This window comes from Mandrillus leucophaeus, unplaced genomic scaffold, assembly GCF_000951045.1.
Source record: "Mandrillus leucophaeus isolate KB7577 unplaced genomic scaffold, Mleu.le_1.0 Scaffold76, whole genome shotgun sequence".
NCBI lineage: Eukaryota > Metazoa > Chordata > Mammalia > Primates > Cercopithecidae > Mandrillus > Mandrillus leucophaeus.
This window is the reverse complement of record NW_012108252.1, coordinates 6,669,984-6,692,766: the sequence shown is the minus strand read 5'-3', so window position 1 is coordinate 6,692,766 and position 22,783 is coordinate 6,669,984. Positions and strand designations below refer to the sequence as shown.

At 38.9% G+C, this 22,783-nt stretch overlaps 1 protein-coding gene across 2 annotated transcripts in view; it reads left to right on the top strand.

Moving 5' to 3' along the window:
* Positions 1-22,783, top strand: part of LPAR1 (lysophosphatidic acid receptor 1) — a 171,509-nt gene that overhangs the window by 59,032 nt on the left and 89,694 nt on the right. For both annotated transcript variants that reach the window (XM_011966395.1, XM_011966394.1), the window contains 2 exons: positions 6,310-6,387; positions 7,640-7,787. In XM_011966395.1, coding sequence (XP_011821785.1) covers positions 7,743-7,787 — 45 coding nt within the window. In that variant the 5' untranslated portion in view covers positions 6,310-6,387; positions 7,640-7,742. The remainder of the gene's footprint in view (positions 1-6,309; positions 6,388-7,639; positions 7,788-22,783) is intronic.

Here is a 22,783-nt window from a genome sequence, read left to right as displayed (position 1 = left end):
CCTTATGATATTTTATAGGACCTTTTTAATATCCTTACAGTTAAAAAAATACAACTCTTGATGACAGATAGTGTGTTTAATGTGGGCATATTGAAATCAAATGAAATGGGCAGGTAGGCACTCAGTGAGCCCTTACAGTCTGCACAATTATGACCTTACATTTTAGGAAATATATTGAGTTAGTCATTTGACTTCACTCCCACCCCCATTTCCTTTACTCTTTTATTCTGGAATTCTATTTGACTATTAGACCTTCTGGACTCATTTTGTAGCCTTCTCACTTTTACTGTTCTAGTCTCCTTTACTTTTTTTTTTTTTAAACTCTACATTTTGGACACATTCCTTAAAGTTATATTCCAGTCTGTCTACTGAATTTTTTTTGAAATTCTTAAAAATTGATGTATAAAATTATATGTATTTATCATACACAACATGATATTTTGAAATATATATATATACACACACACACGTACGTACATAGCAGAATGGTTAAGTCTAGCTAATTAACAAATGCATTACTTCACACAGTCTTCATTTTTTTGTGGTAAGAACAGTTAACATCCACTGCCTTGGCATTTTCCAAGAATACCATGTATCATCATTATCTATAGTCACCATCCTACACGATAGATCTGACCTTATTCCTCCTAACTGCAGTAGATCTGACCTTATGCCTCCTGTCTAACTGTAAATATGTATCCTTTGATCAACATCTTCCCAACTTCCTCTCCCCACAACCACCCCAGCCTTTGGTAACTACCACTTTGCTCTATACTTCTGTGAGAACAACTTTTTTAGAATTTTGAATTACCACTTTTTAAGCATCCTGTTTTTGTTTGAATAAGTGCAATATATTATTCTTGATGTTACTATTGTTAAACCTATTCATCTGCTCAGATTCCAGAGAGAAAAATCTTTCAACCTCAGGCCTTAGATGGTGTAAGACTGGCTTCAGATGCTATTTAGCTCTGATACAGGGAAGAGATAATAAGAAACAAGACAAGCTTCAGCTCTGGCCTGCTTGTATCTCATCTTGTTCCTCCAGGTTTGGGGTTCAGGAATTTTTTCTATTTTGTTTCTATCAGACCATAGGGCTCTCTGAAGAATGATACACAGTCTGAAAAATTTCCCCATTTTATCTAAATTGTTGTTCGTCTGTAATAGTTTTCTAAAGTTTTGAGAATAAATTTGTCCTTTCCTGGTTTCAGCATTGATGGTTTCTTCTTTCCTCCTTTATTGCTTTTTGTTCATCTATTCTGTTTTGGGGATGAAGGCAAAAATCTTTACCCATGTAGCTTCCCCCAACCACCTCTGAAAAGTCTGTTTTATCTTTTGCATCACTAATTTTATTTTTTGCTTTTTAAAAATATTCTACTTTCTGCTTCATTGGTTGCTTTTATTCAAGTTCATAATTCAGATTTTCTTTTCTGGTTAACACACACTCTTTTCTGGTCTCACGTTTCTTTCTATGACTACCTGCTCTATGTGCAAAGATTCTGCTATGTCCCCTGGAATTTTAAGAACATGAGCTAGAAATTTTCTGTTAATAGAGTTTTCTCTTTTATGTAGTATACCTATTTCTTAAGTAAATATTTTCTCTGATTCTAGAATCTTCCCCTTTTTTGAACCATAATGTATTCTATTGGCTTGGTGGATTTAGATTTTTCTCCTTTGCTTATCCTTAGGGAAGTCAACGCATATTCAGTATCGGGTATTGCCCTGTGTTCCTCCCTCCCTCCCTCCCTCCCTCCCTTCCTTCCTTCCTTCTCTTTTTGTTTTAAAAATTTACTTTAAGTTCCGGGATACATGTGCAGAACATGCAGGTTTGTTACATAGGTATACATGTGCCATGGTGATTTGCTGCACCTATCAACTCATCTAGGTTTTAAGCCCCGCATGCGTTAGCAACCCTGTGTTCTTTCAAGAAACTTGGATGAGTCACTATTTGACTCAAGTCCAGACAAAGGAAAAAGGTTACATTTGTAGTAGATTAATTTACCAATTATGAATTCATATTCCTGTGAGGCCTGGGAAAAGTGCCAGCATCAGTTCCAGAAGTAATCACAGGGAAGTTTGCCTCAAACCAGAGACTTTCTTTTAGGTATTTGGTGTGGCACTCAGTAATTAGCAAGGTCATTGTCACTTGGCGTGGCTGCCGTTGCCAGGAGCCAGCTGGGAGTGTCTTTTTCCCACGTGTTTTCCGTGGTAGTCATCATAGCCACCTGTCAACCAGAAGTAAATGCAACCAGAGGTTACTTGCTTGGCTGGCCTCTGAAGCCAGGAACCCTTTTAAAGGAGTTAGTGTATTTTAAATGTACCCCGAGTCTCCCTGGGCTTCAGCGCCCCCATCCCACTGAACTAGGGGTATCATTATGGGTTTGGTGGATTCTCATTTGCTTATTTTCTGGTCGTGCAGTTGCAGTTTCACATGAAGAGGATATCATGTTTTAGTCCTTTTGTCAACCTCCCATGTTGATTCTTTCAAGTATATATTTCTGAATGTTTAAGATCTATCTCTAGTTTCCAGAGCTGATTCAGGATATTTCCTGTCTTATAATCAGCTGGTCATTTCTTTGGTAATCTGGCACAAAAAAATACGCTTATAGCTTTCTTATTTGGAAATTGTATTTTATACATGAGATTTGAATTGTAGGGGGATACTGAGGTAATTTAGACCCAGTGATTGTAAAGGAATGGATGAATGATCCAATAAATAAATAGATGACAAAGCTCATCTTTTGCAAGTGAGAGGCATTAGAGGTAATTTTACGGTTTTGAGAAGAGAAATATAGATGAGAAGAGATGCCTAGGAGAATAGAAAATGGAGACAACTAGGAAAGAAGAGAAGGGGCAACAGTAATGCTCCAAGGGCAGTTGGAGAGCCTGATGTCAGCCGGGCAAACCCACATTGCTTCATGGTTTTCTATGCCTAGAACATAGTTTTGAAGCTCAAGCAAAGGAAATGGAGAGTTAGGTTGATGGCAGGCTAGAAGAGTTGCAGCACAGGTGTCGAAGTACTTGGAAGAGTTCAGAGGGGTATATTTCTTAGTCTCATTCTGTTGCCCAGGCTGGAGTGCAGTGGTGTGATCTTGGCTCACTGCAACTTCTGCCTCCTGGATTCAAGCAGTTCTCTGCCTCAGCCTCCTGAGCAGCTGGGATTACAGGTGCCTGCCACCATGCCTAGCTAATTTTCTTTTTCTTTTTGTTTTTCTTTTTTGTATTTTCAGTAGAGATGGGGTTTCACTATCTTGGCCAGGCTGGTCTTGAACTCCTGACCTCATAATCCACCCTCCTCGGCCTCTCAAAGTGCTAGGATTACAGATGTGAGCCACCACGCCCTGCCCGGGGTGTATTTCCTTAAAAATTATTGTGCAACTCTCTAGTTGACAGTCTGGGGCTCTGGTAAGGCAGGGAGTTTGTCTGTCAAAGCGAACCAGCTTGCTCAGCTAGATACTGCATGGCGTGATTACTTAGGGTGATGTCTTTTTTGTCTTTAGTTCCCCCATGATTTGTGCAGTTTCGTAAATAAGTTGAGAAGCAAATAGATTTCATAATATAATTTCAAGACTTTGCCCCCAAAAGAAAACTGATTTGTACCTTTGAAGTTAAATGTCATTTAGCCCTTGTATTTGGCAAAGTAACCATACGCTATTTTATAAAGCAATCTCGTAATGTGTGAATAGGTTCAACAAAATTAGACATGTCTCATGTTTTAGGAGAAGGCAGTTAATTTTCTGTCTTATTTTCTTCTTGAAAATGTGAAACTAACCATCTGTCATGTTTATTAGGCGTCTGAAGGAAATGAAACATCCAAATGAGGGTCACATGATTAAAATTTTATATAGATGAGAGGAGCACAAGGTTCTCTGTCTCAGGGTCACTCTGCAAGTCATCTGACTTTCATCCTACTTTCTCCATTTTTTTATCTGACATTTTTGCTTAAAGATTCCACATGCTTTCCATCTCTTTTTAATCTTTGATCACTTGGAGTATTGGCCTGTGGAAAGAGTGTGAATCTTAGCGTAGACCCTGGTTCATGCCTCAGCTCTTTCAGTTCCTGACTGTGTGACTGGGGGTATGTTGCATAATCTCACAATACCTTTCAAAGCCTCAGATGTCTCCCTTGTAAAATAATTGAATAGTATCTGCTTCAAACTCTAGGGTAAATTACTGCTCCAAAGCTCAGCATCCAGTGGCCTTTCATTAAATCCCAGTCTCCCATCTTTCCCTCTGCTGTTGTTAGTAATAACGCCATATGACATATTTGTTTGGTGGATCTCATCCATTTCTATATCGCTTTCCTTACTATAAGCTAGCTGCCTCTATTTACCTTTCAGGCAACTCTCTATATTCTGAATATTGAATATATTTTAAGGTTCTATTGCTTAATGACATAGCTTGGTGAAATGATGTTAGACCTGAGCATATAGTATGTATCCTTAAGAATGGAATCTTGTGTGCTTGATTTTTTGCTTTATAGTTATATTATTGATATATTCATTTATGTCACATAGAACAAGATAATGTGAATTATAAATACATAAGAGGGAGAAAGGAAAAATGAAAGTAGGAGTGGGCAAAAAATAATGCCAGGAATAAGTTCAATATAAAACAGTGCACCTTGGGGTTCCTGTAATTTTCTTGGGTAAGTTCGGCACTCTAGCAGTCATCTTGAAAAAAGAAAGGTCCTGTATACATATACTTTTCTCCTGGGTTGTTTATTTACTTTCACAGTGTGATAAACAAGTCTTATTTGTTCCTATAACTGGGACTAAGGAGAACATCAGTATTGTCACAGGGCAGCTGTGGAATTTGCTGTTGAATGTCATGACAAGATAGCTTGATAACTTTACTACTTATTTGTCAATGAAAATAATTGCTCGAATGGGAGAAGAAAATAGGAAGGCTCTATAGTTCTAAGCAGCTAGAACCTAAAGTGATTGAAACTGTAGTATGAAGGATACTGCACAAAAATGTAGCAATTAAAAATTTAAGCTTATAAAAGTTGCTGTCAAACCTAGATTATTTCTTAGAAAAGCAGCACTTCTGAGCCTCTCATTTGCCTGGTATTCCTGAACTAATATAGGGTAGCACCATGGGATTTGGGGGACAAAGGACTTGGATTAAATGTCTAACTGCACAGTTCCTAGCATACAAGATTTGGATCTTGTGACCTCTGGTTCATTACTTTTACTATTATGAAAATTATCATTTCCCAATAGTTTAAAAAGTGTTCAGGTAGCCAGGCGCGGTGGCTCACGCCTGTAATCCCAGTGCTTTGGGAGGCCGAGGCGGGCGGATCACTTGAGGTCAGGAGTTCGAGACCAGCGTCAACATGGAGAAATCCCATCTCTACTTAAAAAAAAAAATAACAAAATTAGCCGGGCGTGGTGCTGCATGCCTGCAATTCCAGCTACTCGGGAGGCTGAGGCAGGAGAACTGCTTGAACCTGGGAGGCGGAGGTTGCTGTGAGCCGAGATCGGGCCATTGTACTCCAGCCTGGGCAACAAAAACTCTGTCTTAAAAAAAAAAAAAAAAAAGAGAAAAAAGGTGTTCAGGTATCATCTTGCATGCTGGTAAAACTAGAAAGCGTATTTACTGACAAAAGCTCCTTAAAGGCAAGGTTGGCTTAGCCTTACTTCTTGTGCGCCCAGTTCCCTATTGATGCTCAATAACTAACTCTTTTTTTTTTTTTTTTAGACGGAGTCTCACTCTGTTGCCCAGGCGGGAGTGCAGTGGCATGATCTCGGCTCACTGCAACCTCCGCCTTCTGGGTTTCAGTGGTTCTCCTGCCTCAGCCTCCCGAGTAGGTGAGATTACGGGCATGTGCCACCACACCCAGCTAATTTTTATATTTTTAGTAGAGATGGGGTTTCACCATGTTGGTCAGGCTGGTCTCAAACTCCTGACCTCTAATGATCTGCCCCCATTGGTCTCCCAAAGTTTTGAGATTACAGGCGTGAGCTGCTGTGCCCAGCCAATAACGTCTTTGAATAAAAGAAAGGATATTGTTAGGGGGTATGAAAATCACCAGAAAATGAAAATGTTTCTTAAAAATGAAAGAATTTTTAAAAATTCTTTTCTTAAAATGAAAAATTTTTTTCTTCTGGACTAAATTGCAATGTGGAAAGAGTCACATCAGCCTTTGGACAGAACTAGGGCCGTGATTTAGTGTGCGGAAGTTAGCATCTCTGAGTTTTCTTAATGAACATGTGAATAAGAGAAGATTTGGTTATACTTTGTGCTTATTTAGCATCCTCTCTTTGAGGATGTCAAAAGGATTTTAGAAATGTTCTCTTTCTCACACAGGTGGACATCTGATTTATGAAGCTCCCCATCCACCTGTCTGAGTACCTGACTTCTCAGGACTGACTCCTACAGCATCAGGTATCTTGCCTTTCTTTAGTCTTAAAAGCGGTGACTAAGTTCCTTGAGTAAATATAGGCAGGGAACACATTCACTTTGTTATGTTTCATATAGGCCTGGGAATTGGAGTTGCTGCTGTAGTACTGATCCTACCATTAAATGTGTGACTCTAGTCCCTTTTGTTCTCTAAGCCTCAATTTTTTCTTCTGCAAATAGGTGGGGTTGGACTGGGTGAAATCTAATTACTTGACGGTATTATGGTAGTCCACCCTTATCCGAAGTTTCACTTTCCACGGTTTCAGTTACCTGCAGTCAAACTTGGTCCAAAAATATTAAATGAAAAATTTCAGAAATAAACAATTCACAAGTTGTAAATTGTACTCCATTCTGAATAGTGTGGGTGAAATCTCTTACTGTCCATGTGATTCATCCCTTTGTCCTGCATCTCCACCTATGCTACCTGCACATTAGTCACTTAGTAACTGTCTCTGTTATTTACAAGGTTGGGTACTATTCGCAGTTTCTTTTTCTTTTTCTATTTTTTAAAGATGGAGTCTCGCTCTGTCACCCAGGCTGGAGTGCAGTGCTGCCATCTTGGCTTACTGCAACCTCCACCTCCCAGATTCAAGCAATTCTCCTGCCTCAGCCTCCTGAGTAGCTAGGATTACAGGCACGTGCCACCATGCCCGACTGCTTTTTGTAGTTTTAGTAGAGATGGGGTTTTGCCATGTTGACCAGGCTGGTCTCAAACTCCTGACCTCAGGTAATCCTTCCCTCTCGGCATCCCAAAGAGCTGAGATTATAGGCTTGAGCCACCACGCCTAACCCACTATCCACAGTTTCAAGTATCCACTGGGGGGCTTAGAATCCACTCCTCAGATAAGTGGGGGTGGTTACTGCATTCCCTTTGCCCTCGTTGTAAGCCATCAGCTCTCCACTATGGATTATTCAATTCCTTTATTATTTAATGGCAGGATGGCTTTTCCCACCGACTCACCCTCCCCGGCTCTGCAACTTGAAACTGTCTTCCCAAAACATCTACCTGGCATGTTGGATTCAAACCTATGAAAATTCCTCAACTTAAGAGTATTTGGACAGATAGCACAGAAGTCATGGCTTTTAGACCTTAGCTTTTCCCTACAGGCTTTCTGTTTGCATTAAACTAGTATTTGAAACTTGACTCTAGGGATTCTTACCTCCTTTGGCCAACGGTACTTCACACCCATATGCTAGTCCTTTTATGCTAAATGTGGGTTTTCCTGTTGTTTTCCAGATACACAGCTTCTCCTAGCATGACCTTGATCTGATCAGCAAACAAGAACATTTGTCTCCCGTAGTTCTGGGGCCTATTCACCATCTACAACCACAGAGCTGTCATGGCTGCCATCTCTACTTCCATCCCTGTAATTTCACAGCCCCAGGTAAGGGCTTCAGACTAGCAGAGGTCTGACGTAATCATAAGTTTGTCAAATATTTAAACTGGGTTTCAGGAAGTGTGTTTGACTCTAGGGATCATGTATATCTCTCTCGCTATCATTTGGTGAGTATTTGAATAATGGTGCTTTTGTGAGTGAGGTACCATTTAGTTCAGGAAGCAGCTGGAACAATGAACAAGTGATTTTAGTGAACTGGCCTCTGTTCATAGGAGGCCTTGGTTTTCAGTGCTTAGGATGCCCGACTGTCACTATAGGCATCACACTCTAAATCAAAATAAGTCAGTAGTAAACCCTGCTGCTTTTCCTCTCTTGGCTTTTTTTGTGGGCTGGGGGTTGGGGTGAGGTTTAATGAAATATATCAGAATGGATCTAACTTTAACAAGTTTTTTGAGGGCTGTCTTGTCGTCCTCCTCCTATACTTACTCTTTTGCCTTGACCTGTTCTAGGAACTTTGAAAACAAAATGCGATTCCAGAAACTTCTGAACAGCAATCGTATGAGTTATCTTTTTCTGTCCAGTGAAGAGCAGTAATACGGCAGGGACATGGTCTTTGTTCGGATGATTTTACAGCCTGATTTAATCAAGCATTCACTGGACTCTTTCAGATTCAGCAGGCAGCAGGGTACAATGTGGAAACAGACTTTGGAGTCATAAGGCCACAGTTCACATCCCTGCTCCTCTGATTGCGGGATAAAAAGCCTTAGTTATGCCAACCTCTCTCAGCTTCAGACCTCTCTCATGTAATCGTTCCTCACATGATGGTTACATGGATTAAATGATGGTTTATATACATGAGGCATACAGAGGTGCCCAGGAAGTGTAGTTTCCCATTTACTCTTCATTTATCTTCTTTCTATAGTGTGACCTCCTCTCTCATTCGTGACAATCAATTTTTGGCCAACTTTATTTTTATTTATTTATTTTTTTGAGAGGGAGCCTTGCTCTGGTACCCAGGCTGCAGTGCAGTGGTGTGATCTTGGCTCACTGCATCCTCTGCCTCCTGGGTTCAAGCGATTCTCCTGTCTCAGCTTCTCGAGTAGCTGAGATTACAGGCGCCTGCCACCAAGCCCAGCTAATTTTTGTATTTTAGTAGAGATGGGGTTTCACCATGTTGGTCAGGCTGGTGTTGAACTCTTGACTTCAAATGATCCATCTCCTTGGCCTCCCAAAGTGCTGCGATTACAGGCCTGAGCCACTGTGCCCAGCCTCGGGTAGCTTTGAAGAAAAAAGCATACTTTCAAGAAAGAGCCATATTGATTGAAATTTGAACTTGATACAGAACGTTATTCCACACTGTTTTTTTCAGTATGATTTTGCAGGCTCTTCAATTTTGTATGTATTTTAATAGAGGTTTCTGTGTTTGTGAGAGAGGGAGAGAAGAAGGAGAGGGAAAAAGGAGAATAAGGGGCATTTTTCCTTCATATAGTATAGTGTTTTCTCCTCAGCACCATTTGGGATGTCATCATTGTTATCCACCTTGGGATTTTATCTTATGAATAAAGCCCTTTATTCATATCATATGAATACAGAATAAAGTACCAAGGCCTTCAGTATTATTTTCCAGAATGTTTAGTGTTACCATCGTCATATGCATTTCTCTTTCTGGTAAGTGGACCATTGTCCTTTCAACACTTCATTTACTTTGGGTGTTTGGTTTCCCTTATCTTCAGTAGACTTTTTTGGTATCCGAGAGACTTGGAGAATGGGCAAAGAGATTTAGTGCCTGTTACCTGAGGTCACCATTTCAAAGTCCACAGAAGCTGTTCCCATGTAATGACTCTTCTTAGTCCTTTTGTGAAGTGAATTAGGCTAGTGCAGGTTTTCTAGACAAGGCATTTCCACATCCCGGTGTTGCTGCTGTCATCTGTCAGCATTTCCAACAGCTTCTTCTTATCTATACATCTTCTCTGTTACACAAGCTCCTATCGGCTGGTGAGGAATAGAAATACCTCTAAATGACTCATTTAATTAAAATGTTTAACACTGCTCAAAGGAGAAAGAGGTTCTATTTCATACAATTACTGGGGGAAATGTGTACTCTTGAAAATTCTCTGTGGGAAAGTAAATTGGTACAGTTACTCTGGAGGGTAATTCAACAGTATCTATTCAAATTATACATTACTGCACATGCCCTGCTGCTGTCTTGGAATCTACATTAGAAAAGCACTCACACGTGAGCCCAAGGAGTATATAAAGATATTCATTGAAGCATTGGTTGCAAACCAAGAAATACAAAAGTTTGTGAATATCCAATAGTAGAAATACTTAATGAATTCAGGAATGTGGACATGATTGAAATACTACTCAGTCATTTTATTTCTTTTTTCTTTTTCTTTTTTCTTTCTTTCTTTTTTTTTTTCCGAGACAGAGTCTTGCTCTGTTTCCCAGGCTAGAGTGTAGTGGCGCAATTTTGGCTCACTGCAACCTCCGCCTTCTATATTCCAGCGATTCTCCTGCCTCAGCCTCCTGAGCAGGTGGGATTACAGGCATGTGCCTCCATGCCCGGTTAATTTTTGTATTTTTAGTAGGGACGGGGTTTCACTGTGTTGTCCAGGCTGGTCTCAACTCCTGACCTCAGGCGATCCGCCCGTCTTGGCCTCCCAAAGTTCTGGGACTATAGCCGTGAGCCACCGCGCCTGACCACTATTCAGTGGTTTTAAAATGAGGATATCTACACAGCCATATATTACTCCAAGATATCGTATGGAAGAAAAAGAAAGCAAGATGAAAATAGTACTTATGGGAAGCTACCATTAAAATTCTAAAACAAGACTGTGTATTTTTAGGGACAAATATATGGTACATTAATGGAAATGGATAATGAAAGTCCTAGAACATACATTCTTAACATAGTGATATTGCCTCAAGAGGACAAAAACTGGATTTTGGGAGATGAGAAAAATTCCTCCAAAACTTATACCTCTATCCAACAAAATCTTATTCCTTAGTATTTAGTTTTTTCTCGTTACAGAAAATTTAAATATAATTAATTTTTCTCCTTAAGGATCACTAATGAGAAAAAAATGTGGCCAAGAAACACTGGTTTCTTGAGGGAGAAACATAGGCTCACCAGTCATCCTGCTTCGATTTACTAATTACCTGAGCCTGAGGGGAAGGTATCCAACCTCTTAGTGCCCCTATTTCCTTACCCACAGAATGAGCATGGTAATAATGAAGCCAACCTGATAGGGTTATTTTAAGGAGGAAATGAAATAATTTCTATAAAACTCAGAATAGTGCCTGGCACATATTCTGGGCGCATATTGCCCAGTGTGTGTTAGCAAGCATTGTTATTATTGTTCAGCAAGCCTTGTGGCAGGCCTGGGGGATACAAGAATAAGTAAGAGAAATAAGTTTTGCTCTGCCACAGTTTAGAGATAAGTGGGAGATATACAGATAAAACAAAAAGTTACAAGGTTTTGTCACCAATGCAGGAATGCACAAATACAGGAAGTATGGGTGCTCTAGGAGGAAAGTGGAGAACCCGGAAAAGATTTAGAGGATCAGGGAAGACTTCCTGAAGGAAGACCACTAGGCTGAGAACAAATGAATATGGGTTATCTTGGTAAAAGAGAAGAAAAAGCATGGGTAAATGTCAAGTGTCCCAGGGTGGTGTGTGTGTGTGTGTGTGTTTGTGTGTGTGTGTGTGAGAGAGAGAGAGAGAGCAAAGCATTTAGAATTCTGTTTTGGATGGTTGCACTACAGTGGGGTCTGAGATTGTAAACAGTAATGTCCCTAGAGCCACCTATACCAACTCACAGAGGCGGATTGTTAAATTTTCAGGAATTTTGTGAGCCAGTGGACTTCATGCTAGTTTCTTGAAATCAGCCATATGAAATAGTTACACTGCAGAAATTGGCAAATGCTTCAATTAGCATAAATAGGTTAGATTATAAAATTGGAGATTTTACAAGGCCTTTCAAACCATATTAACAAATTTAACATTGATCTTAAAGAAATCTGTGTTAGCTTAATGGTCCCAGCCTTTGAAATAGACTTGGGTTCAAGTCCTGACTTTCGATAATTGTTTTATTGAGCAAGTCTGTTAATTAACTTTAACCAGGGTAGTTCCATTATCCTTGCTGTATTTTGGGAATAGTGGCAGCCTCTGATGGTTCGGGAACTAAGCCCACGGGGAAGGAGCCAGCTATACACTCGGGCATTAGGTCGTAGAGATAGATAGCTTCTTCTGGAGAGATGCAGACTATTGGGTCACTTGGTTCCCAGGATCCTTTGGCCAGTGATGGACCTCCTAATTATATGTCAGTTCCTCGCATGTAATTTGTACAGTCAAATTTAGTTCAAGGCTCACTTGCCCTTGCCCTGAAACTTCTACTGATGTCTTCTCCCTTATTTTCAGTTTTGCCCATGTTCAAAGAAGGTAAAAATAATTTAGATATAGCATCTTCTTAGGCAAAGCATAATAAGCAGCTCACTCAGTCACCTTAGCCTGGTATTGTTTGGCACATCAACTTGCATTCTTTTCCAGTGAATTCAGGGACTTTGTAAAGATAAATCCACATTCAAGTGTGAAAGGCCTGAAAATCTTTTTCTAAGGCCAAAACAACAATTTTTTTAAAAAGCTTTTGGTTTTGTTTGTTACTCTATTCATTTAGTAACAAAGAGCATTTTTCTAATCAAGGCTGCCTAATACTACATATAAACTAATTAATATGAACAAATAGCTTGTGATTGTTTCAAACAACAATAGGGAAGAAAGCTTGTATTGTCATGCCTGCTGGGATTGCTGTTTAGTTAGTTGAAAGATATGCCTTGTGCTTTGAAGTGGGGCAAGTTCGTATTCTCTGCTTTACCCCTGCCTTGACTCTGAGACAGATTTTTATTTTCTCATGCTGAGAGAGCACCTAGCTCTTACAAAGCTAGGTGATGAATACTAAGACAAAACTGGACTAGCAGCAGCAAGAAGATGCTGTGTTTGTAGCCGATTTGTAATTCTGATGGTCCAGACACAGAAAAAGAGTTTTCTTATCCAAAGGAAACTCCTGGGATGTATTTGCAGACAGGAACCTGTTTATCATTAGGCTGAGTTAATGTGTTCATGTCCTGTGGATATTGGGGGCATGGGGATGGGGTCGTAAACCAAACAAACTTGCAGCTCTCCAGAGCCCTTTTCTGTTTCTAGCACTGTGTTAGGCACATTACCCTGTGCTTGATCAGGTTACTGTGGATAGAATTTGGATTAAAAGTTTCATTTTCGTTTTTCATGAAAGAGTCAATAGTTCAGTACCAGAGTGAGCAGTTTGGCTTCTCACAAACCTAGGATTATATTAGAGACCAGAATAGGTATCTGAGAACCTCAAAGGTATTCGGGTCTCACACCTGTGATTCCAGTAAGGAAAGATTCTTCTATATCTGTATTTTTCAGGTGTATCATGCTGTCTCTCATTTGTTATGTGACCATTTTGTTATTTTTTAATTTTAATTTTTATATTTATTTGAATTTAAATTATTTTATTTTAAAATATTTTACTTTAAGTTCCGGGGTACATGTGCAGAATGTGCAGTTTTGTTACATAGGTATACATGTGCCAGGGTAGTTTGTTGTACTGGTCAACCCATCATCTAGGTTATTTTTTTTTGAGATGGAATCTCACTCTGTTGCCCAGGCTGGAGTGCAATGGCGTGATCTTGGCTCACAACAACCTCTGCCTCCCAGGTTCAAGTGATTCTCCTGCCTCAGCCTCCTGAGTAGCTGGGACTACAGGCGTGTGCCACTATGCCTTGCTAATTTTTGTATTTTTAGTAGAGATGGGGTTTCACTATGTTGGCCAGGCTGGTCTTGACCTCCTGACCTCATGATCTGCCCTCCTTGGCCCCCCAAAGTGCTGAGATTACAGGTGTGAGCCACCATGCCCAGCCCATCATCTAGGTTTTTTGCCTGCATACAACAGGTATTCATCCTAATGTTCTCCCTCCCCTCTTCCCCCACCCCCAGACAGGTCCTGGTGTGTGATGTTCCCCTCCCTGTGTCCATGTGTTCTCATTGTTCAACTCCCACTTATGAGTGAGAATATGTGGTATTTGGTATTCTGTTCCTGTGTTAGTATGCTGAGAATGATGGTTTCCAGCTTCATCCATGTCCCTACAAAAGATGTGAACTCATTCTTTTTTATGGCTGCATAGTATTCCATGGTGTGTATGTGCCATGTCTTCTTTATGCAGTCTATCATTGATGGGCATCTGGGTTAGTTCCAAGTCTTTGCTGTTGTAAATAGTGCTACAATAAACATGTGTGTGCATGTGTCTTCATAGTAGAAATGATTTATAATCCTTTGGGTATATACCCAGTAATGGGATTGCTGGGTCAAATGGTATTTCTGGTTCTAGATCCTTGAGGAATCACCACATTGTCTTCCACAATGGTTGAACTAATTTACACTCCCACCAACAGTGTAAAGGTGTTCCCATTTCTCTACATCCTCTCCAGCATCTGTTGTTTCCTGCCTTTTTAATAATCACCATTCTAACTGGTGTGAGATGGTATCTCATTGTGGTTTTGATTTGCATTTCTCTCATGACCTGGAATAATGAGCTTTTTTTCATATTTTGTTGGCCACATAAATGTCTTCTTTTGAGAAGTATCTGTTCATATCTTTCAACCACATTTAGATTTTTTTTTTCTCTTAAATTTGTTTAAGTTCCTTGTAGATTCTGGATATTAGACCTTGGTCAGATGGATAGATTGTTGGCCACATAAATGTCTTCTTTTGAGAAGTATCTGTTTGTATCCTTCACCCACATTTTGATGGGATTTTTTTTCCTTAAATTTGTTTAAGTTCCTTGTAGATTCTGGATATTAGACCTTGGTCAGATGGATAGATTGCAATTTTTTTCTCCCATTCTGTAGGTTGCCTGTTCACAACCATTTTGGTTTTAAGCCAAGAACATAAAGGTATTTTGATCCCTCCAAGTGATTTCCTGTAGCTTTCACGGAAGTTGTGAATTTGGGTAGATTTTCAATGTCTTAGTTGAGAGATTGTTCCTCCAGTTCTTATTCAGTGTTCTGATAAAAGGTGATTGAGGCTGGACGTGGTGGCTCACGCCTATAATCCCAGCACTTTGGGAGGTCGAGACCGGTGGATCACCTGAGATCAGAAGTTCGAGACCAGCCTGGCCAATGTGAAACCCCATCTCTACAGAAAATACAAAAATCAGCCGGGTGTGGTGGTGTGCACCTGTAATCTCAGCTACTCAGGAGGCTGAGACAGGAGAATTGCTTGAACCCAGGAGGCAAAGGTTGCAGTTAGCCGAGATTGTGCCACTGTACTGCAACCTGGGTGAAACAGTGAGACTCTGTCTCAAAAAAAATAAAAAGCAAAAAACAAAACAAAAAACAAAAAAACGTGACTGGTGTCTGCTTGTTGTCTTTTGGAAGATACTTTTTTTTTTTTTGGACATCCTTACCAATAGGTTCTCTCAACAAAATATTTATTTTCAAAATCCGTGTTTTAGAAGGTTTTATTTCTGATATTAGAAAGTGGATTTTTTTTAAATCAAAGCAACTGAATTTCACATTAAGTGGGTTGCTTTTTTTTGAGGCTGAAAGATTTGTTTTTTTGAATGAACTTTGTACTATGGCAGTTTTCAGACATTCACAAAAATAAAAATAACAATGAATCTCAATATAGCCAATACCTAGATTCAGTAATAACATTTTGACATACTTGCTTCACTTGCTCCTTTTTTTGGGGATGAAGTATTTCAGAATCCCTACCATTGTCATCTTTTAAAAAGTCCACTTATGTTAATATGCATATCTAAAAAGTAATTTGCTTAAATAACCACACTGCCATCATCACACTTAGCAAAAGTATAAATAACTCCCTAATATCACTTGATACTCAATTGGTATTCAGGTTTCTTCAGTTGCTTTTCTAAAATGTGTTTTTGTAGTTGGTGGGCTATTTATTTTTATTTTTTAAAAACGTTGATTAGATCAGTTTACTCTTCTGCATAAAATGATTCAATGACTCTTACGGTTTAAAAAGGCAATTCCACTTCCTCTCTTTATTTTCTAAGTGGGAAAATAGATTGAAATTATAACCAGACTATTTCACAACTGAAGAATACAAAAATGAGCCACACAGAAGGCTCCAGAGTAAGGGAATTAATACAATGTTTGCAATTATTAAATTAGGAGTTTCTGAAGTAAGGGATTACAGATTATCTTGATAGTGTTTCCTTTCAAACTAAAATGTGAACAATTAATTGCAGTATGAAGTATGTTTCCAGTGCCACACAATAATTTCATCTAACATGGAATTGGGAAAAGGTAATGCATGGGCGTAGACTCAGGTGGATTTTGGTTCAAATCTAGACTGTTATACACCATAGCTAGGGGATCTTCAATACATAGGTCTTTTTCAGCTTTATTTTTTAAACTCTCTAGAATTCAAATAACATACACTGTGGTCACAAGTTTAAATGGCAAAAATAACTGCTAAGTGCTTTGTAGAGTATCACCCTTTTAATAGATACCTGACATATGTTAGTTCTTTCCCTTTTCCCCTTGATTATTCTATAAGTTCTTTACAGGGAGAAAGGGGAAACTACTACATATGGTCTGTGTATGTGGTATGCCAGAAGACCCATCAAAGGAAGGCCACATTGGATAAACGCTCTGTGGAAAACTCCAATGTATTGCCAGGAATAAATGCATCTGGAGATAAACATTGAGACTTCTGACTTCACCTTGAACCATGTTTCTATTAGAAGTTAAATTTGTTTCCATATTGCAATTTAAATTCATCTTGTACCTCCTTTTGTGTTTATAAACTCAGATAAGGTTTGAGAAGAGATATTATTTTGGAATCTGAAAGCCCATTTTGAATTTTCTATTCATAAGATGAAATTGTACAGGGGCACCTAGGGTAAACCACGTATGACACCTTTCATGTTTGTTTATTTTTCTTTCTAATACATCCTTTCTAATTGGTTTAGTCTTTAATGGTTAATGGAGCTACTCCTTTATCCTTCAAAGTGGGTCTGGCTTATTCCCACTTCTTGCCCATTAGGAAACTGCTCGATCTCCTTTTCATACCCCTGGATTCTCCAGTCATCTTTCTTTGAACTTTTGTTGCAGCTTTGCTGTGACTACACACTAAGGTGGGACAATGGCCTGCTGTTTTTTTTCCATCTGAGGAAATCATAATTATAGAGCCCAGGGAATTTCTGTCTTTTAATATCTGTACCTTGCCTTAATAAGACTGTCACTAAAAAAAATCAACCTTTCCCTGCTGTGTGATAATATTAATACTGCCATTCGGTAGTATAGCATCACTTAAGAGCTGCCCTTAAGTTAAACTTAATCCCATTTCATACATGGTTGTGTTAGGCAGGCTCAGGCCAGGAGAAAAGTAAAGGTGGGTTGATACTTGCTTCTCAACATCAGAGAATATGTTTATTAGAGGGCCATGGAACATATTAGTTTCTGAAAGCATAGCTTGGAAATAAAACAACTTTCAATGATTCAGACAGCCTTTAATAGCAGGAATTCCAATTTTGCAGGAAGAAGAGTAGGGTGTGTGTGTTGGTGAAGTAGGTGGCTGATTTCAAAGTCAGAATGTCCAGCAGGTAATATCAAAACATTTGCACTTAGATGGTTTTCCACCACCAAGCATAGGAAGGTTTTGGAGTGGATCAGGTGTAGGCCCCAATTCTCAGAGCTTTGCATACTTAGAACTCTGTTTAGTATTACCTTAATTGTGGTTGATCAAGTTACTGAAGTAACCTAGTAAAGACAATGGAGGAGAAGACCCCGGAAGCATCCCAGCTCAATGGCACAGGTCATAGTGCAGGGCTCACCTCTGACATACTGGATTGTGTAGAGATGACTGATGGGAACTTAGGAATGAGCTGTCATGGTCAGATGTAGATCCCGCTATGTAAGATAGGTCAAGATGGAAAGACTCAGCCATAGATCATTCCACTGTCTCATTCAAAACTAGCTGGAAAACTAGTGCAACATTGAAGTTGCAGAGGGGAATTCAATGCTATGGCAGTAGAGAAAGAAAAGGCAGAAGAAACAAGGTGGCAAATGATTGTGAGGATTATAGTAATCAGTTACACCATGGTATTTTACTCTTTCAAATGATGTATCACGAATATACATGATATGGTTTGACTGTGTTCCCACCCAAATCTTATCCTGAATCGTAGCTCCCATAATCCTTATGTCATGGGAGGGACCTGGTGGGAGGTAATTGAATCATGGGGTGGGTTTTTCCCATGCTGTTCTCATGATACTAAATAAGTCTCATGAGATCTGATGGTTTTATAAAGGGCAGTTCCCCAGCACACACTCTCTTGCCTGCAGTCATGTAAGATGTGCCTTTGCTCCTCCTTCACCTTCTGCCGTCATTGTGAGGCCTTCTCAGACATGTGGAACTGTGAGTCCATTAAACCTCTTTTTCTTTCTTTTTTTTTTGAGATGGAGTCTCACTCTGTCACCCAGGCTGGAGTGCAGTGGCACGATCACAGCTCACTGCTGCAACCTCTGCCTCCTGGGTCCAAGTGATTCTCCTGCCTCAGCCTCCCAAGTAGCTGGGACTACAAGTGTGTGCCACTACACCTGGCAAATTTTTGTATTTTTAGTAGAGACGTGGTTTCACCATGTTGGTCAGGCTGGTCTTGAACTCCTGACCTCAGGTGATCCATCTGCCTCGGCCTCCCAAAGTGCTGAGATTATAGGTGTGAGCCACCACACCCGGCCCTAAACCTCTTTTTCTCTATAGGTTACCCAGTGTTGGGTATTTCTTTATAGCAGTATGAAAATGGACTAATACATTTACTCATAGGAGTCTTAGGAGCACATTTGGCTTTTTTTTTTCCCCATTAAAATGGTTATAAATGAATTGATCTCAGTATCTAAAATATTAAATGCTGCTTTTAAAAAATTGTATAAGTTTATTGCTGTGTCTTAACTCATCACAGAAAAAAGATAGTTTATAGAGATAAGCTGTTTCATAATTTAAAAAAAGGACAATAATGGAAGGTAGTAGAAGACAAAAACTAAAATAGATAAAAAATTCCATTTTTAAAATTGAAATGGAATAAATTTATAAGGAAATATATTGTTATTAGCCTTTCAGCAAAATGAGCTAATGGAAAATAATTTTTCATTTTTGTTAGGATGAATTATTATATTGTTTTGACCTGTCAGTTCAAGTAAGGCTGCATTTTAGAGCTGGCATTTGGTTTATGAAGGTTCAAGTCTTCTGGGTTGACTGATTAAAAGTTTCAGGAGAACAGAGTTCACAGAAATAGAGTTCTCAATGCTCAACATATAAAAAAAGGTGATCTTTTCCTCTTTGTTTTATGGATGAGTAAACTAACATCCCCTCCCGTTTCTTCCTCTCCCTCTTAATGGCTCAGACTGTATTCAATTTCTTTCTTTCCTTTTTTTTTAAAAAAAAAATTAAGCAAAATGAAATGCATACAGGGAGTTATAATGCAATAGCATAGCCATTACCAAGCTTTGTAAAATGTTAACATTTTGATGTAATTTCTTCAAGCTCTTTTGGGACTTAATACATAAAACAATTCAGTAGTTACAGATAAAGTTGGAGCCCTTTTACTGCTTCCTAATTCCATTAGCCTCCTCTTTGCCCAGGCCATTAATTGATACTTATCATCTCTCTGCATGTGTTTGTGAATGTATATGTATGTGAGAAAAACATAAAAAACATATAGCAGGCTTCTGCAGGTTTATTTATAGATACATAATGTTTGTACATGTTTACAGGGTACATGTGATATTTTATTACACACATAGAATGTGTAATGATCAAGTCAGGCTATTCATCACCTCATGTACTCATTATTTCTGTTGAGATGTGTTGGTAACACATCCATGTGTTCCCGTCCATATCAATGTGTAGGGAACATTTTAAGTTCTCTCTTCTAGCTATTTGGAAATATACCATACATTTTCATTAACTATAGTCACCCTACTGTGCTATCGAATGTTAGAACTTACTCCTTCTATCTAACTGTATATTTTTTGTACCCATTAACTAACCCCTCTTTATCCTTACCTCCCCATTACCCTTCCGAGCCTCTGGTAACCACCATTCTATTCACTATCCATGAGATCAATTTTTTTTAGTCCTATGTTCATAGACCCCATGCCTGGGATATTTGTTGTTCTGTGTCTGGCTTATTTCACTTAATATAATGACTGCCCCCTCACCACCCCCCCGGCCGCACTCCATTCATGTTGCTGCAACTGACATGATTTCATTCTTTTTTATGTCCAGATAGTATCCCACTGTGTATATATACCACATTTTCTTTATCCATTCATTAATTGATAGGCACTTAGGTTGAATCTGTGTCTCTGCTGTTTTAAATAAAATAGTGCTGTGGTAACACATGAATGCAGGTGTCCCTTTGATATAATGGTATCTTTTTCCTCTTTTTTTTTTTTTTTTTTGAGATAGGGTCTTACTCTGTCACCCAGGCTGGAGTGCAGTGTTGTGATCTCAGCTCACTGCAACCTCCATCATCCAGGCTCAAGTGATCCTCCCACCTCAGCCTCCCAAGTAGCTAGGACCACCAGTGTGTACCACCACACCTGGCTAATTTTTTTGTAGTTTTGGTAGAGATGGGGTTTCACCATGTTGCCCAGACTGGTCTTGAACTCCTAAGCTCAAGCAATTTGGCTGCCTCAGCCCCCTAAAGTGCTGGGATGATGCCCTCCCTCCCTTCCTCCTTTCCTTCCTTCCTTCTTACCTTCTCTTTTTTTCTTTTTTCTCTTTTCTGATAAATAGCCAGTAGGGGGATACCTAGATCATATGGAATTTCTGGTTTTAGTGTTTTTTGTTTTTGTTTGTTTTAATAGTGGCTGTACTAATTTACATTCCCACCAACAGTGTATGAGAGTTCCCTTTTCTCTGCATCCTTGCCAGCATTTGTTGTTTTTTTTATCTTTTTAATAATAGCCATTCTGGCTGGCATAAGATGATATCTCATTGTGGTTTTGATTTGCATTTCCCTGATGATTAGGAAAGTTAAGCTTTTTTTTTTTTTTTTTCATATACCTACTGGCCATTGGTATGTCTTCTTATGAGAAAGTGTATTCATACCCTTTGCCCACTTTTTAATGAGATTATTTGTTTTTATTATTATTTTTTTTTAACTCTTGACTTGTTTGAGTTCCTTCCATGTATACTCTGGATATTAGTACCTTGTCAGATGAACAGTTAGAGAATATTTTCTCCTCATTCAACCAGTTGCCTCTTCATTCTAGTGATTGTTTTAAAGCATTTAGTTTAAAATAGTCCCTTTTGCCTGTTTTTGTTTTTATTTGTGCTTTTGAGTTCTTAGCCGTAAAATTTTTGCCTAGATCAATGCCCTGAAGTGTTTCCCAATGTTTTATTTTAGTAATTTTATAGTTTGCAGTCTTAATAAAGTCTTTATCTTGAGTTGATTTTTATATATGGTGAGACCTAGGAGTCCAGTTCTATTCTTCTGCATAAGGATATCCAGTTTTCCCAGCACCACTTATTGAAGAGGGTTTCTTTCCTCAATGTAGGTTCTTGATGCTTTTGTCAAAAAATAGGTTGACTGTAAATACAAGGATTTATTTCCACGTTTTCTATTCTGTTCCATTGGTCTGTGTGTCTGTTTTTATACCAATACCTTGCTGTTTTGGTTACCATAGCCTTGTGATATATTTTGAAGTCAGATAGTGTGATGTTTCTAGCTTTGTTCTTTTTGCTCAGGATTGCTTTGCTATTTAGGCTTGTTTTTGGTTCTGTATGAATTTTAGGATTGTTTTTTCTATTTCTTTAAAAAATGACATTGGTATTTCGATAGGGATTGCATTGAATCTGTAGATTGCTTTGGGTAGTAAGATCATTTTAACAATGTTAATTCATTCCATCTATGAGCATGGGATGTCTTTCCATTTGTTTGTGTCCTCTTCAATTTCTTTCATCAGTGTTTTGTAGTTTTCCTTGAAGAGGTCTTTTCCCTCCTTGGTTAAATTTGGTCCTAGGTATTTTATTTTATTTTATTTTATTTTATTTTTATAGCTTTGGAAAGGGGATTGCCTTATTTCTTTCTTTTTCAGATAGTTCATTATTGATGTGTAAAAACACCATTGATTTTTGTGTGTTGATTTTGTATCCTGCAACTTTACTGAATTTATCCAGTGTAGGAGATTTTTGGTGGAGTCTTTAGATTTTTCTAGATATAAGATGATGTCATCTGCAAAGGGGGGCAATTTGCCTTCCTCTTTTCCAATTTGGATGCCTTTACTTCTTTCTCTTGCCTGATTGCTTTGGCTGCAACTTCTAGTTTTATGTTGACTAGGAGTGGTGAAAGTGGGCATCCTGTGTTGTTCCAGTTCTTAGAAGAAAGGCTTTCAGCTTTTCGCTATTCAGTATGATGTTAGCTGTGGATTTGTCATATATAGGCTTTATTAGGTTGAGGTATGTTCCTTTTATGCCTAGTTTGCTGAGAGTTTTTGTCATGAAAGAATGTTGAATTTTATCAATTTTTTTTGCATCTATTGAGATGGTCATATGGTATTTATTCTTCATTCTGTTCATATGATGTATTGTGTTTATTGATTTGCATGTGTTGAACCATCATTGCATCCATGAGATAATCCTACTTGATCATGGTGCATGGTGCATGATGATGATGATGATGATAATGATGATGATTATTATTATTTTGAGACAGAGTATTGCTCTTATCACCTAGGTTGGAGTGCAATGGCATAATCATAGCTCCTGTTCTCAAGGGTTCCTCTTGCCTCAGCCTCCCATGTAGCTGGGACTATAGGTGCACACTACTATGCCTGGCTAATTAAAACTTTTTTTTTTTTTCTTTTTTTAGAGATGGCATCTTGCTTTGTTGCCCAGGCTGGTCTTGAACTCCTGGGCTCAAGTGATCCTCCCACCTTGGCCTCCCAAAATTCTGGGATTACGGGCATGAGCCACTGAACCCAG